We start from the raw sequence: 16,090 nt of genomic DNA, 5'->3' as shown, positions 1-16,090 counted from the left end.
CAGAGCCCAGATTTTAACTAAATTCTGGCTATACAACCTATGTTCTTGGTTGTTATAAGTCAGTATGGAATGTGATTAAGAATTCAGACATTGCCAGCAATTTCCTTCATTTTTCTCCTCTTCCTTAACACTCAAATGGCTTCTTGTTCTTATTATCTAAAAGAGAGACATCTCATATTCTTTTTATTTTTGGTACCAGGAATTGAACCCAAGGGTGCTTAACCACTGAGCCCCATCCCCAGTCCTCCCTTTTTAAATTTTATTTTGAGAGAGGGTCTCACTCTGTTGCATAGGACCTTGCTAAGTTGTTGAGGCTGGCCTCAAACTTGAGATCCTCCTGTTTCAGCCTCCTGAGTCACTGAGATTACAGGGGTGAGCCACCATGCCCGGCTCTTGTATACTTTTTAGAGGTTATCTCCTAAGCTTAGGGATAACAAAAGATGTTTCTTAAAATAACCATTGAAAAGTAGCTGTGGTTTATGGGAGGCTTTTAAATTATGGAGGACTTTAGTTTCTTGTGATATGCTGCCACTTCTTTATCATCTATTGGCCATTTGGGGGAGGGAGAGGTATGAGATGAAGCTAAGTTCTGTGGCGGTGGTGGTGGGCCCTTGATTGAGGGTCTTTCCCTACACCTTGCCTTCAGTGCAGGGTTGCTGGATGCAGCTGCTCAGGAGTGAGGTTCAAGCTCTGTTTCCATGTATGGGATCTTCAGGGACTCCCAGCTCTATTCCACACAGGATGTGTGAACCTAACCCAAACAACAATTCTAATTCCAATCACTTTATTGAGAGAAAAAAATTAGAAAATAGAATGGAAGTTTGTGACTCAGTGTGGTGGGATAAGTAAGGTTTACTTGACCCAGGCATATGTTGCCCAGTTATTCCTATTTCTGGTTCCTTTTGCTAAATGTGAAAGCAGTTAATATAGTATATGAATCACTGTTTGCATCAGAGCATGTCAGATGATGGATGGCAAATTGTGACTCTCTGAATTTTAGGACGTACATTGATCCTGCACCCCAATCATCTTAAGGTGCTAAATTGGCCTTTGTGAGGTGCAATTCATGTGGCCATGAGATCCATCATCACATATTGCAGTTCTAAAACATGACTGTTCAGTTGGCTGGTTTTACAGCCAGAGAGGCATTTTCTCCCTGTCTGGCAGTAAAGAGGAGGGTAGTTTTGTCTTACTGGAGCTGTAGCCTTAGTCACTCACAGGCAGGAAGATGACAGCATCCATAGAGGCCTGAGAATGAAGGGAGGGATGCATGATGAATGGACCACACTTTTGCTTTAACGGCATACCTTTCCTTATCTTTGTGGCCAGGGATGAGCCCATTTCTTGGTATCAGCACACCCGCTCATTAGGGACAAATGCTGGGCTGTGTTAAGTGTTCAGAGAGGTGATAACTGCTTTCTTATAACATAACAGATTTCACTGTACAAGCATGTTAAGAGCAACGTGCTTCTCTATCCTGCTCCTCTCCTTCCTGGGCTGATTGGTATCCCTCTTTAAGTCCCTATGACATACTGTCAATTATTTTGTTATCTGTGCTATGTCAGGCCTTGGATGGCTGCTAAAACTGTCCTTTCATTGGTAGGAAAAATGAGTTAAGTTCCACTTACCACTGTCAACTTTGACATCACCTTGAATTTCACTTGTCTCTAGATTTTGATGTGAATTCTGGCTCTTTCTTAGCCCCTTTGGATTGGTGGCTCTTTTGGATGCTGTCTCTGACTTCTTCACCTTCCTCCCTCTAGGAGACCTCCTGGCATATGATACATTTGCCTCTGAGACTTATAATAGTGTGTTCTAATAAGAAATAAAATATTTGATCTTTTTCCTGGCTCCTAACATAGAGCTCCTAAAACCCGTGAATGGGGTTGAGAGAGCAACTTTTGTTATTCATATAAGCCCCTTTCAACCATACCTGAGTTTATGGTAATGAGGTGACACCTAAAGGATAAGGACTGAGTCTCAAAGGACCTATCCATGTGATTAGAGGGTTAGAACTTTCAGCCCTAGCTCTAACCCTTCACTCTCCACCTTGGCATTGAGGGGCGTAGTTGGAAATTGAGTTCAATCACCAGTGATTGAATGAACAGTGATTTAATCAATCATGCCTGTGTAATGAACCTTCCATAAAAAATCCTGAAACGGTTTGGAGAACCTGGAGGGTGGTGAACCCTTGAAAGTGCTGTGAGGCGCCTCTAGAGAAGGCACATAAGCTTTGCCTGTCCTCTATTCCCCTATACCTTGCCCAGTGTATCTCTTCCTTTCGAGTAGCGTTCCTTACAATAAACATAAATAAAATGTTTCCCTGAGTTCTGTGAGCCATTCTAACAAATTATCCAATCTGAGGAAGGGGTTTAGGAATCCCTGATTTATAGCTAGTCAGTCAGAAGGGAAGCCTGGAGTTTTGATTGGCATCTCTAGTAGGGACAGTCTTGTGGGATTGAGCCCTCAACTTGTGGGATTTATACTAACTCCAGGTAGTGTCAGAATTGAATTGAATTGTAGGACCCAGTTGGAGTCCTTCAGACAATTTAAAAATTGCTTGGTGTAGAACAAAAACCCACACACGTTTGGTGTCAGTAGTATTGTAAGAATACAACACTATTATTGTGTTGTTTTTCAATTTTTTCTTAAACTCTTTTCTTGAGGGAAGGGATTGACCCACCACGTGTTTTTTGCTGATGGGAACTCTAACCTAGACAGCAGGGAAGAAAACTACTGTTAGCTGCCAGTGTGGGAAGGGCTCGTGAGATCATGGCTTCCCTGATCCAGTAAGATTGTGTTCACAGATGAGAGCAGGAGGCCTTACCACCCATGGTACATTCAGCTCTTCCATATCTGATACCACTGATGCCTACAACAGGGCTGGCAGAGACACCTTCTTACCCAGGTTTCCTACTGTCACCTCAGACCCAGCAGGTTGAGAACTGAGCTCATCAGCTCTGCCCTGAGCAGGTTCCCCACTCTCACTGGCCCAGCTCCTGAGTTGTGACTAGGATATACCTTTGACTCATGCTTCACTTCAGGCCAGCTCCCACGAGTCCACCCAGTTTTGTTTGCCAGGTATAAATTCATCACTGGGCAGAGGGCCCATGTTCTTTTGAGGCTCCTCTGTTGCAGGGCTCATGTTGTGGGCCCTTAGGGATTGGCACCTCCTAACTGCCCTCTCAACTTTCACCCTGGTACTGAGGCCCTAAGTGGGCCAGCCATAGTTCATCAGTGGGCCCAGTCTGCTGAAATAGGAGATCTCTCTTTAAAAATCTTTGTAGAACTTCCATCTGAGATTGCTTGATTTGTTACGCACTGGTATTCAGACCCCTGAAGTAGTGGGCGTGATTCCCAAGCTCCTTTTATTATTGCCCTTGTCCTGCTTATGTGAAACCTGTGGAAGGTTTTGACTCATCTTGAGCAGCTGCATGGTCCTGTGTAATCTCAACCATTTTGACCTTAGCCAGCTCCATCCTGCCCTTACATGCTTCCCTGTCTTTCATGCACCACCCTACCTAGAATAACATTCTCCTTATCTTCTGAGAAAACTCCTACTTACCCTTCAAGATTCAGGGAAACTGCATAGCTACCTCTAAAAGCACACCTAAAAGTGTGTCGTAATTATTTGTTCATATTTCTGTCTTGTCTGTTAGACTGTGTGGTCCATGGTCTATGGAAGCAGGCACAAGATCTGATTTATCAACATTCCCCCAGTGACCAGTACACCAAGAGTTCAGGGGATGTTGGCTGCATGGATTCATCCATTTATTCACAAGTATTCATAAACTTCCTTGTGCCGGTCACCTTGCTAGATACTGAGAACAGTGAAAATAAGGCAGACAGGGTCCCCCTACCTCCAAGTGGAAGCAAAAAAAGATAAGATAATTTGGAATTATTGTGCTTCAAAAGGGCTGCTTTAGATTAGGAGCCTCTGGGAGGCCTCTCAGAAAATACTTTGGAGTGAGACCTGAAGGATAAGATTTGTCAGCCCTAGCCCTACAGAGAGCAGGGCAGTGAGTTCAGGGCAGAGGGGCTGGCAGACATCCAGTAACAGGAAAGGAAATTATCTTGGTGTATTTGTGAGCAGTCAGGAGACAATGCTGCCGGAGTGTGAGGATCCTGGGAACATGTGAGGTTGGCCTGCCAGACTCTGTAGTGAATTTTTGGTAGATCACAGTAAGAATTTTGGATTTTTTTTTTTTTTTTTCCCACAAGAGCAGTGGGGAATTTTTGGAGGGAAGTATTTCAAACTTTTAATGTTATGGCTGAACAAGGGGGAATCCGTTGTTTTTGCCATTTCTGCTACCCCTCCTTTCCCTTCAGCCTCTTCTTATATCCCAACTCAAGCTTGCTCCCTTCTCATCCCAGATTTCTATACTGTGTTTACTCTGTAGCAGTCAGAGCTGCTCTTCTCACTTCACAGCAGTTCTGGTCTTTCTTTCAGTCTTATCTGGCTCCTTCCAGGAACCTGAGGTGCCCTTGGAGCTCCCAACCCCTGTGGGAGCTCCCATTATCATTCCCTTAAACTAACTGTGTACTAGTTCTGTCCCTAGGCTGAATGCCTGTTATTTTTGATCCTTCCTTGGCCTTTATCCTGTGAATCACTGCCCTGCTCCTCCACATACAGAATGGCTGTCTTCATTGCCATGCTCAAGCAAACCAGACTCTTGAGCTTATCAGGGTTCAAGATGACACATATATGAGCTTCACAGGTTCCAATGGGTTCTCTCTCCCTGGGCCCACCCCACTTTAGTTAAAGTCTCATCTTGTGAGCTGTGTTGCCAAAAATATGCCCTGAATTTCTCTCCTTGCTTAAAAAAACAAAGAATAAAAATAGGTAACTTATATTGTGTGCAAAGGAATGTGCTTAGTGCTCACTATGAAGACTTAATGATTAATTAATTCATGACATCAATCCTGTAAATCAGGTATTGTTATCCCCATTTTACAGATGAGGAAATTGAGGCTCAGAGACTACACAGTAAATGACAGAGCAGGGTCTGGACTTGGACCATAATTCTAGTGCCTGTGAACTTAACTGCTACTGTCTGGTACAGTCCAGCATGGTTATATGTGGTCCAGAAATCCTTATCTATACCATCTCCAGAGCCACTCCTATGGAGTACCCACTTTCTTCTCTTCACTCCAAAGGTCCAACTTTATAGGGAAAACCAGCAGAGATGCTCAGAACCATCCATTTCCTGGCCTCTGTTCTCCAAAGCACTGATGCCATTAGGCATACTCATGGGTTTTGCTGAATGAGCAAAGACTCCAGCTCCCAGTTTACAGACATGAGTTAAGGCTCTTAGAATTACAAATACTGTTATAAGACCTTCCCCGATACTCAGGAAGCAAGAAAAATGAGACAAGGCTTCAAGAAGACATTTGAACTTTAAGAGGCGGAGTTGTCCAGAGATGGAAGCAGGTGCCTCTGGGTGGGATGGGCAGTTCCCAGTCATTACTTACTGGACCTTTAGAGGGGAAATTCAGCATCCAAAAGTGACTGTTCTGTGTATCCTGGGAGAGTTCCTTAGCCCCAACAGGGTGAGATTCTGAACCTTGAGTGGTGCTGGGTAGAGTGCATCTAAGGTGGTCAGACACTGTTCCTGGGACAGTATTCTCTTATATCATTGTGCCTGTGGCCTTCCTAGGCAGGACATGCTGGCCCATTTGGAGAAGGGAAAGTGGTAGTTGAGACCTCTCACCAGAATCACACCTATCCAAGGAAAGCATTGCAGGTGTGAGGCAAATGCATTTGTAAGACAGTGGAGCCTTCCCCAAAGGTGGTTAGAGCTTCTGCAGCTTGGAACTCTCAGGGGGGAGATAACAACTGTGTCTTGCTGCTTCAAGTGACTTTGGAGAGCCCTAGTGACTTTTCATTATAGAAGTAAATGGGATCATGGACTGAAGATTCGTGGAAAAAGAGCACTTGTGCCAGGAGGGGAAGACCATAGAGATGTCAGAAACTATACTTCAGCTACTGGAATTCTTAATGGAAACACATGGTGTGATGATGGATTTAAAGCATTTTGTGCTCTTCTGTGCAAAATGTGGAACTTCTGTAACTTTTTCTTTGTTCTATATTTGAACTCTCAGTAACAGGAAGAAGAGACTAAGCAGACAGAAAGAGTCATGGCGTCTGATGCTAGTCACGCCTTGGAAGCTGCCTTGGAGCAGATGGATGGGATCATTGCAGGTACATTCAGGGGATCCCAGTGACGAATCTTTAGTCTTCTACATCTCAGAAAAGGTTTTCTTATATTTGTTTCTTTTCCTTCCTTCTTCCCTTCCTCTTCCCTCTTTCCCTCCCTCCCTCTTGCATAGAGAGAAACCCTTTGTTAGATTTATTTTTAAATAGGTTTATGTATATGCCATCTCTCTCCTTTTTAATGTATAAACTTGGAGAACTCTTGCATATCTCATAGGAGTCTGTGATACATTGTGAATGTACCACATGCACATATATAACTCTGTCACTGTTGGGATCATGACTGCAAGACAGTTTTGGTGCAATGAGATTGATTCTATTTAAAAATTTTCAGAGCACACCATGACTTATTACAGTTGAGCTGAAATTCAAAACCGAGCAGACTTTGCCACCTAGTCAGTACTCACTTCCCCAGCTGTTCTCCAGTGTGTTTAGAAGATGGAGGCAGTTTTGTACTGATTCATCTAATAATGAATGTTCTATATGCCATATTGATTTTTATACATCTCAAGTATTCGGTTTTAATGTTTTAATTAGCCAGTAGGGGACTTCCTCTAGAAGGGATTCAGCAAAATTGTGGGTAATTTGAAAATATTACCCATGGGGTGTGCTGACTGGTTAATTCCTTGAAGGGAGCAACCAGAAAGTTATATTGGTTATAACAAAATCTTTCCAAAAGGCTCCAGATCATCTTTCTGACCTTACATGGTATAATTTAATAGTCTTTTTTGCAGAAAGGTTATGCTTCTTTGGGACTTAACTCCATTCTGTGAGCAGTGGTTGGAGGAAATGAGGAAAGAAGGTATGGGGCTGAGTGTAGCTTGACCCCAGGAAGTGCTCAGGATACCTGACACTTCCCCTTTTCAGGCATTTGCTTTCTTCATATTGCAGAAATACATCTGACTCACAGAGGGCTCTGGGTGCTGGAGCCTGGGGTGAGGGAGGTTGTCTGCGTCTCACAGCTTCATAATGTTATGGGTGGCTCTGCAACATGGTCTGCCTGTCTTCTGTCAGGCTCTTAATTTCTCTGTGAACAAATGGGCCCTTGGGAGGCCATGAATAAATGTCCTGATTTTCAGTCTCCATAGATTATGATGTCTTGTTCTAGGTTAGGATATCTGATGATTTACTGAGAAGAAACCACCAAGAGAATGAATTTCCTAGCCACACTTTTAGAAAGCCTGATTTGGAAGCTTCCAGAGGCCTACATGCATTGAGATAAGAACCATAGGATCAGACTCTCAGACTGGCTGAAGTGGTCAGAACTTCTAATCCCCTTGCTGAGGAGTAAGCCCTTGGCAGAGCTTTTGGATGGTATGAGGGATGAATGAGAAGACTTGTCCTTTTCCCATTGTATTGCCTTTCTTCCTCTGGCAAAAATCAGTTGACTGTGCTTATATGGAACTATTTCTGAGCTATCTATTCCATTCCACTGATCTATTTGTCTTTATTTATTTATGCTACTGTCACACTATCACAGTGTGTTGATTACTGTAGGTTTATAGTTTGTCTTAAAATCAGATCATGTCAGTCCTCCAACTTGGTTGTTCTTCAATATTGTGTTGGCCAGTCTGGGTCTTTCCCCCTTCTCCTCCATAAAAGCTTTAGAATCAATTTGTCGATAGCCATAACATAACTTGACAGAATTTGATTGGAATCACACTGAATCTATAGATCATGTTGGGAAGAACTGATATCTTGACAGTATTGAATTTTGTAGGAATTAATGAGACACTTCCTAAAGAATGTAGCCTTTCATGGCATTGGTGCCTTTTCCTGTCTCTTAATTTCTCCATGCAGGCATTCCTAAAGTAAGGTAGCCTGTGGAAAACCCCTTTATTTCTCTGAGAGAAGATTATGTGACTGGATCATAGAGGCCTGGCCTTGGCCCAGGATCTTCAACTGAGAATCTGAGAAGGGTGTGGAGGGAAGGGCCTTAGGTATAGGTTGTATGGAACCTAGGAGACTTAACCTACTGACCTTTTAGAACAAAGTGCTCCTTCATCTTCCCATTTCCTTACTCCTCCATTCTGAATTCCCTTTGGACGGGCTCTCTGGACTTCTCTATCTAGAACAGGGCATTCTTTGGAGATTGGTACTTTGCAAATTGGTAGGGAGGAATACTGGTAAGTAGACAACAGGTGTTGGTTCCAATACTAGCTCTACAACAAGTTGTTCCCGTGGTTTCTGCCTCAGTTTCCTCATATTTAAATGGGAATAATAATAGTACCCAAATTAGTGGGTTATTGTGTTGATCCATGCAAGGTTCTTGGTGAGCACCATAAAGTGTTAGTTCTTGATACACTAATGAAGGACAGGACTTCTTTATCATGTTAAGTCTTCCTTCTCTACAACATGGTAGACGTCTCACATATTGAAGCACTTATGTCACCCATCTGCATTTTGTGGTTTTCATTGTATGAGGCTTGCATGTTCATCAGTGGACTTGCTCAGGGCCTACAAGATTGATATATAGTTTTCTGAACTATAAATTAAACATTTCTGAAAATATAAATTAAATCACATCTCTCCAAAACTCTTTAATGGCTAAAGTCCTTACCATGGCCAGCAAGGTCATAATGTGATTTGGCCTTTGCTGGTTTTATGGCTACATCTCTTCGACTTCGCCCTGGCTTGTCTCACTTTTGCCACTTGTACTGTCTGCCTTGGGGCCCTGGTGCTTGCTGTCCTCTTTCCTAGAAAACTGCCCTCCAAATCCACTCAGATTTCTGCTGAAATGTCACCATATGAGAAGGCCTTCCCTGACTCTACCTAATATAGCATCCCTGCATTACTCTGTGACCTCATAACCTGTTTATATGTTTCTATAGCATTTATCATCACCTTATCTATTATATTCATGTTAATCTCTTTGTTTATTGTCTGCTTCCTATGACAGAATTTAAATTCTATGAGGATAGAGGATCTCCCACTATCTCTGCAGTGCTTAGATTGTCCAAAGCACACAATAGGTATCTAATAAATATTTATCACCTGTATATTTTATCTACTTTTGTGAATAGGATGTCCTTTTCATTGGGCAGGAGACCGATATTAGTTTCTGTGCCTGTCTTCTATTGGCTGTATAGTGAACTTTGTTGTTCAGAGTTAGACTATTGGGGTTTGAATCCCAGCTTAGCCACTTATTGCTGGCTGTGAGATCTTTGTACAAATTATTTAATTCTTCAGAGCCTCAGTTTCCTTATAGATAAAATAATAGTAATATATAATTGTGAGAATTAAAATAGTGCACACTTAGAATAGTGTGTCTGACAGTAAGTGCTCATTTGGTCTAAGTTATTACTTGTTTAATTGATATTGTATTAAATTATTTTTATCACCCTATGAAATGATGTGATATACTGTGTTTTTATATAGTGCTGGTAAATAGCAATACTAAAATTTTCCTTTCATTCCTGGGTTGGTCTTATGTTGATGTGTGGGGCTGTTTATAGGAGAAAAGAGTTAAGAAGGAGTTGGATGATGTTTTGCTTTTGGTCATAATCCCTTTAGCTGCTGGTTTTTATTCTTATTACACATTGTCCTTTCTAAGTAACAGTCCCTTTGCTCAAAGATAGCACAGCTAAAATAAAGTTTGAAACCCTGCCACATATTATGAGATCACACATTCTGCAGAAATTATATTTTTGTGTGAAGATTTAATCTTCCTTATATTAATTTGAGATTGAATGACATCAGGCAGTGCCACCACCACTACCAAAACACAATTGCTTTTGCATCTGTCAAAGTACTCAAGTACCTATGGACTGTATTTTCTCCTATTTTGAAAAAGCAATTTTCACTTATTTCAATGGAAGAAATGTTTATGGGCTCCTGTACCACCCCCCCCCCCATTAGTAGCCATTTAAAGAGAAAAAACAACAAAAATTCCCACTAAAATGGATATGATTTCCTCAATAGTGATTATTAATAATCATAACACTAGATAACAAGGAATTTCCCTTATTAATTTATATTATACTAGGTTGCTGTTCATTTTCTAAAACTCTTTCCAAGAAAACTGCATTTTGAGTATGTGAGATCAATATTTATGTAGTTAACTTTTAATCCAAAAAGTCTATTCCCCTCCCCCAATTCATGGGAACAATGCAGATGATTATCACTCCTATGAATAATTAGGCCATGCATACTCTGAGAGTATGTCTTAATGACAAATATGCCCCTCCAGAGCTACAGTGTGATGACTCTTCTCTCAAGGTGGCCAGTGACTTGGGATGTGGTGAGGGATAGAAATCAATTCTTTTAAATTCCAGAAGAAATGTCTTATAAGCATAAGTAGGAATATTAAATGACACTCCTTGTAAATTTGAATTCTTGAATTCTGAGTGGGTGTATGTTAGGCATGAATACTTGATTGGAACCCCAGGGTTTCATATCTGAATGTTGGGAAGAGATGATTATTAAAACCCCAAGGACCAGTGTCAATAATGATTTATTTCTAATATAAAAGACCATTGTTGATAGCTTCCCATAGAATGTTAACCTTTGATCTAATCTTTCTCCTCATTAGTCCTGTGATTCTGTCTGCAAATAACATGATAATTGAATTACACTGTTGACAGTTGATGCTGAACTATATATTGCCTAATTACATCCCTCTGGATGGCACAGAGCAACAACCACAAACATTAATTTTACATAGGCCTTAATTTGTGGACTAATAGATTCAATGGCTACTCCATCATACTACTCCTGGCATAGATCCAGAGAGCCACGTAGTCAGGACAGAGGGCCACTTATTTCTCTTTGCTGTGGCAGGAGGTTACTCATGCAGTTATCTAAAACCTGTGCTTACTGAAGAGGAATAGTTAAAAGGAATCTGTTTTATGACAGTTAAAGAGGTTGCCCTGTGTAACCTTTCTGCCAACTCTGAGTGGTGTCTGGATTATAAAAAAGAAAGGGGAAAAAAGATTTTGTGGATTTAGAAAAACGTTCTGGTGTGAAGATTGAGAGTGATCACCTTGGCCCATAAATGATGTCAACTGTGTTGTTGATGGCCAGTGGTGAGTCCCTGCTCTGAACAGTCCATCATCTTGTTCACCACTTCTCTCAGGAGGATCAACATAGAGCAGTTTTTAGAAACAGTTGTGGAATGTACACTTGCCCGTTTCCATTCAGAATTTAGTTGAGAGAGCCCTGCCATGACTGTTCAGAAGAGTGTTGAAGTGGAGGATACAGGTGTGTAGGGGACTGAGAGGTCAAAGACTGCCATTTGTATAAATAGGGGAGAATGGCACACCGTTTGGCACCCAAAATTCCATTTTCTCCTTTGTTGGCAGAGCCTGCCTGCCCACTCTCACTCTTGGATATAACTGTGGCCTCATTTTCTATTGTCTGAGAGAGTTTGGATAACACTGGAATTATTTATTCCTTAAATACTTGTTATAGTTACAGGTATAGGAATTGACATGCAAAATCATATGGACCTACTGTTTCTCATTGGAGAGTTGTCTTTTTTCATGGTTTTTTTAATTGGTGCATTAGTACATACTGATGGGATTTGTTATTACATATTTGTGTCTGCACATAGTACATAATATTTGTCCAGTATTACTCCCAGCACTTCCCCCTTCTCTACCAATCTTCCACCCCTTGGACCTTTTCCTCTACTGATCTCCCATGGCAATAGGAAGACATGAAAAGCTTATTTCATTTTGTGCTACTAAACAGAACACCTGAGAGTGGGTGACGTACAAAGAAAAGAAATTCTCACAGTTTTGAGAATTCCAATATTAAGGTGCTGGCATCTGACAAGGCCTTCTTGCTGTCATTCCATGGCAGAAGGCAGGAAGGCAAGAGAGCATGCATGAAGAGAGAAGGGATGGGGGCACAACTAGAAATGCACTTCCATGATAAAGGCATTAATCCATGATGGCACAGCCCTTAGGACCTAGTTACTCCTTAAAAGTGTCATCTCTCAATACTGTTATATGGGGATTAAGTTTCCAACACACAAACTTTGGAGGGCACATTAAAATCATAGCAACCACCTAATTGCTCTTGATTTTTGTTGGGACTTCTTTTAAGGACTGATATGTGGTCAGTTTTGGGAAAATGCTTTATATGCGCTTTAACAAAATGTGCTCTTTAGTATTTTATGGAGGGGAGCATTATTCTCATATATTATCGCTTCATTTTTATCTTCTGTTTAGGTCTGCTGGATCTATTATTTCCCAAGAGAGATGATTATGATATTCTGCCTTTTTTTACACTTTGTGGGATTTGGCTTTGTTAATATTTGTTTAGGATTAAAGTTCATCAGTGAGACAGCCTGCACTTTTCTTTTGTGGTACTCAGGATAGTTAAATTGTACAGTTTGGGGGAGGGACCGACCATTCTGATCTGAAAGTTGTTCTGACAGACTTTCCTCATAAAGTGAGCTGGGAAGCCAGCCCTCTTTTTCTATACTAAACAACGGAGTTTGTTGCATTAGAATTATTCAGGTTTTGAATTTTTGATAGAATTAACTTGTAAAAGCATTTTACCTAATATTTTCTCTGTTAAAACAATTTAAAACTATTCAATTTCTTGCTTTCTTACTGGGGATTGAAACCAGGGGTGCGTTACCAGTGAGCTACAGCCTCAGTCGTTTTTATTTTTTATTTTGAGATAGAGTCTCAAAAAGTTGCTGAGGATCTCAGCAAGTTGCCCAGGCTGGCCACAGACTTGTAGTCTTTAAAGAATAATATTTTCTTCCTTTTTAATAATATCTGACTCCTAAAGAATGTTTTAATTCCTATCATTGACATATCTTTACATAATTTTTGATAGGATTCTAGTATAATCATAATTTATATTCCTTAAATTATTGGATTTTTTAAAAACTAACAACATCCATTTTGTTTAACCGACAATTTTAATAAGTTCTCTGATCATAGTTGATTCTTCATCCCATTCCTTTTGCTTTATGGCATTTCCTCTTTCCCTTAAAATTCTTTCAGTATGCTTGTCAGTAATAAATTATTAATCATTCTCTGAGATATGTCTCTAAATGTTTTTAATCTTGAATTGTAGATTAACTTGTATAGGCTAGTGGGTTGGTAGCCACTTGTAGTTATTATTTTATGGTCATTGGGATTTATTGCTAGTGAAAAGTCTGTTGACTGTCTGACTAGGTCTTTCCTCTGCTTCTGGTTCCTGTGAAGTTTCTTCTTTATCTCTGGTATTCTTCCATTTCACTGTGTTGTTTCTAGGGTGAATTCATTTTGATGTATCTTTTTGGGGACTCATTGTGTATCTTTAAACTGAGAGGACTCAGATTTTCCATTCTGAAAAATCCATAGCCATTTTCTCCAACTCTGTTGGCTCTGTGTCATCCTGTGAATTCTTCTGGAATTCCTAAAGAATTGTGTTGGATAACATCATACTGTCTCTCACGTCTCCTAACCCTGCTTCCTACTTTCCACTTGCATCTCTCTCTGCAGAACTCTGGGTGAATTCTTCAGGTCTACCATCTTCTCCAGTAACTCTCTCTGCTATTTAACCTATCCACTTAATACTTAATTTAAATGGCTGCATTTTTTATTTTGGTTTGTGTTTGGTTCTTTTCAAATTTCCACATTCTTTTCTCACACTTCCCTTTTCTTTCATTAAGGTTTCTGTTCCTTTTCTTTCCCCTTTAATTATGTAAAAAAAATCCCATAGGTCCCAATATATTCCCAAATAGACAAATACATACTCAGAATATTAATGTGTTGACTTAGTTACATGTATACACTTTATCTCTAACAAACTATTTGTCATTATGAGAGTTATTTTAAAAATAACAGCAACATTTTAAATGGCAAGGCTTAAGAGAACATTGTCCTCATTTTTAAGTTGTTTTAAATGCAGCACTTTTAAAATTCACATGTGATACCATCAGCAGATATTTCCTTTGAGACCAAGATCCCCATTTACATGATTGTTTAAAAGTTTATGTTATATGGGGCTGGGGATGTAGCTCAGTTGGTAGAGTGCTTGCCTCACAAGCACAAGGCCCTGGGTTCAATCCCCTGTACTGCAAAAAAAAAAAAAAAAAAAAAAAAAGTTTCTATGTCTGTATTTCTGAGTTGTACAAGATATATGCCTTCCATAAGTGAAGTAGACAAAGTTATGCTACAAAAATAAATAGTCCTAAAATGTCAGTACTTTGAAACTACTTCTTGCACACACTACAAGTTCCCTCCAGATCTGTGGAAAGTTCTGGTCCATGTCATATCTACTCTGAGACATGGGCTGACTCAATCTTCACCATTGCTAGCAGCCAGGATATTGGGAATTGCAGAGTGGCTCTTAGGCTTTCTCCCAGAAGTGACACGTTTCTTCTGTTTATTGGCCAAAGTAATCATATGGCTCTGAATAACTTCAAGGGGCAGAACTATGAGCTCAAGTGGAGGAAAACCAAAATATTTCTGTATAATCCTATGGTCTACCACATATATACTTCTTTGCTTTTGAAAGTGATAATTAAAAGACTTTCAATAAAATTCTATACTTGTATTTTATGTGGTCCTATCCTCAAAATAATTACTAAATCTATTTTAAATTTTGGCTTTTGTGCTTTAAAATAAAAATTCTCAGGTGACTCTATGCACATCAAAAACTAGCATTGATTGAGGTGATCTTCTAGTGCAATGGTTTCAACTTAGGCTTCATTTTAGAATCATCTGGGAAATGATGATCAAGGTCACTGTTTTTAGACCAAATAAATTAATATCACTGGAGGTAGTAGGACCCAGACATCTGTAGTTTGTAAAACTAACTCCCTAGGTGATTTCAATATGCATCCAATGTTAAAAATCTTTGTGTTAATCTGTCTTAAATAGACTCCAATGTCATGTATAACTTTAAAAGAATAAAAATTTAAGCAAAAGAAAATATAATGATCAATGTTGTTCAAAATAATAAAATACCTCAGAAGCATTTTTGGGATTTGAATGAAGGTTGAACCACCATTTTCTGAGAAATAATTTTGGGGAAAAATAACCTTGTCTGATAAACAGACATAACCAATATTAATCTATTGTCTTGTTTATATTGTTCTGTTAATCCCAGGATTAGGGCCCATGTTTTCTTATTTGTTGTATATGGTTACCTTGTTTTGACTTATCTCCCCCTGTGGTTGTAAACTTTCATAGGAGCCAGTTGTCTACAGGGAATGTGTGTGGAGAGTGGAATTGACACCTTCTGGGAGATTCTACCTTTGTTAATTCTGAGCCTTAGGAGTCCCACCATTCTGGACCATTGTGTGTCTGGGCCTTACTCTCAGATTACTGCTCTCAGGTGGGCCACGGAAGCCTCACACTTCAACATTATCTGGGTCTTTGGCCCTGGGCTACTCCAAAGTCAGCTTGACCTTATTTCACCATTGAGTTTGTTCTTTGTTTTTAGAAACCAAGGTTTTCATTTTTTTCTTAAACTTGGCTCTACAGTAGAAAAAAAAAAAAAAATGTTATCTTTTTCTTTTTCAGTTTGTCTATTTGTTTATTGTGTGTGAAGGAGACTTCTGGTGGCTGGGTATGCTCTGTTGCCAGAAGTTTCCCCTTCAGCAGTGCCTGCTTTCTTCCAGTAAATCATGTGGCCTGCCTGGCCTGAGATTTTCTAAAATGATTGTTTAAACAGAAGTTATTTAAACATTCACCTATTCAGAGATATTTCTCCCCAACTTTTTCACAATTAAGACACTGCTTAGATTGTTCTTTTATATTAATCTTTGACAACATGTTTGATTGTGTTTCCTTAGGTTAGGTTTCTAAAATTGGAATTACTAGGTCAAAAGGTATGAATATTTTTACTGTCTCTTGCCAAATTGCTTTTTAGAAAGAGTAGGCCAATTTTTTGTGTCTACTGATAGGATATAGGGATATCCTTCTT

At 39.9% G+C, this 16,090-nt stretch overlaps 1 protein-coding gene and 1 long non-coding RNA gene across 14 annotated transcripts in view; one reads left to right on the top strand and one right to left on the bottom strand.

Moving 5' to 3' along the window:
* PPFIBP2 (PPFIA binding protein 2) overlaps positions 1 to 16,090 on the top strand; it is a 153,065-nt gene that overhangs the window by 26,306 nt on the left and 110,669 nt on the right. For all 13 annotated transcript variants that reach the window (XM_079105721.1, XM_079105720.1, XM_079105709.1 and 10 more), the window contains exon 2: positions 6,103 to 6,202. In XM_079105721.1, coding sequence (XP_078961847.1) covers positions 6,139 to 6,202 — 64 coding nt within the window. In that variant the 5' untranslated portion in view covers positions 6,103 to 6,138. The remainder of the gene's footprint in view (positions 1 to 6,102; positions 6,203 to 16,090) is intronic.
* The window catches only part of LOC306641002, a 73,605-nt gene that overhangs the window by 12,893 nt on the left and 44,622 nt on the right, over positions 1 to 16,090 (bottom strand). The window lies entirely within an intron of this gene.

The sequence above is a fragment of the Sciurus vulgaris genome (genome assembly GCF_902686455.1).
Source record: "Sciurus vulgaris genome assembly, chromosome: 11".
Taxonomy (NCBI): domain Eukaryota; kingdom Metazoa; phylum Chordata; class Mammalia; order Rodentia; family Sciuridae; genus Sciurus; species Sciurus vulgaris.
The sequence above is the reverse complement of the archived record's forward strand: the minus strand, read 5'-3'. Positions and strand labels throughout refer to the sequence as shown.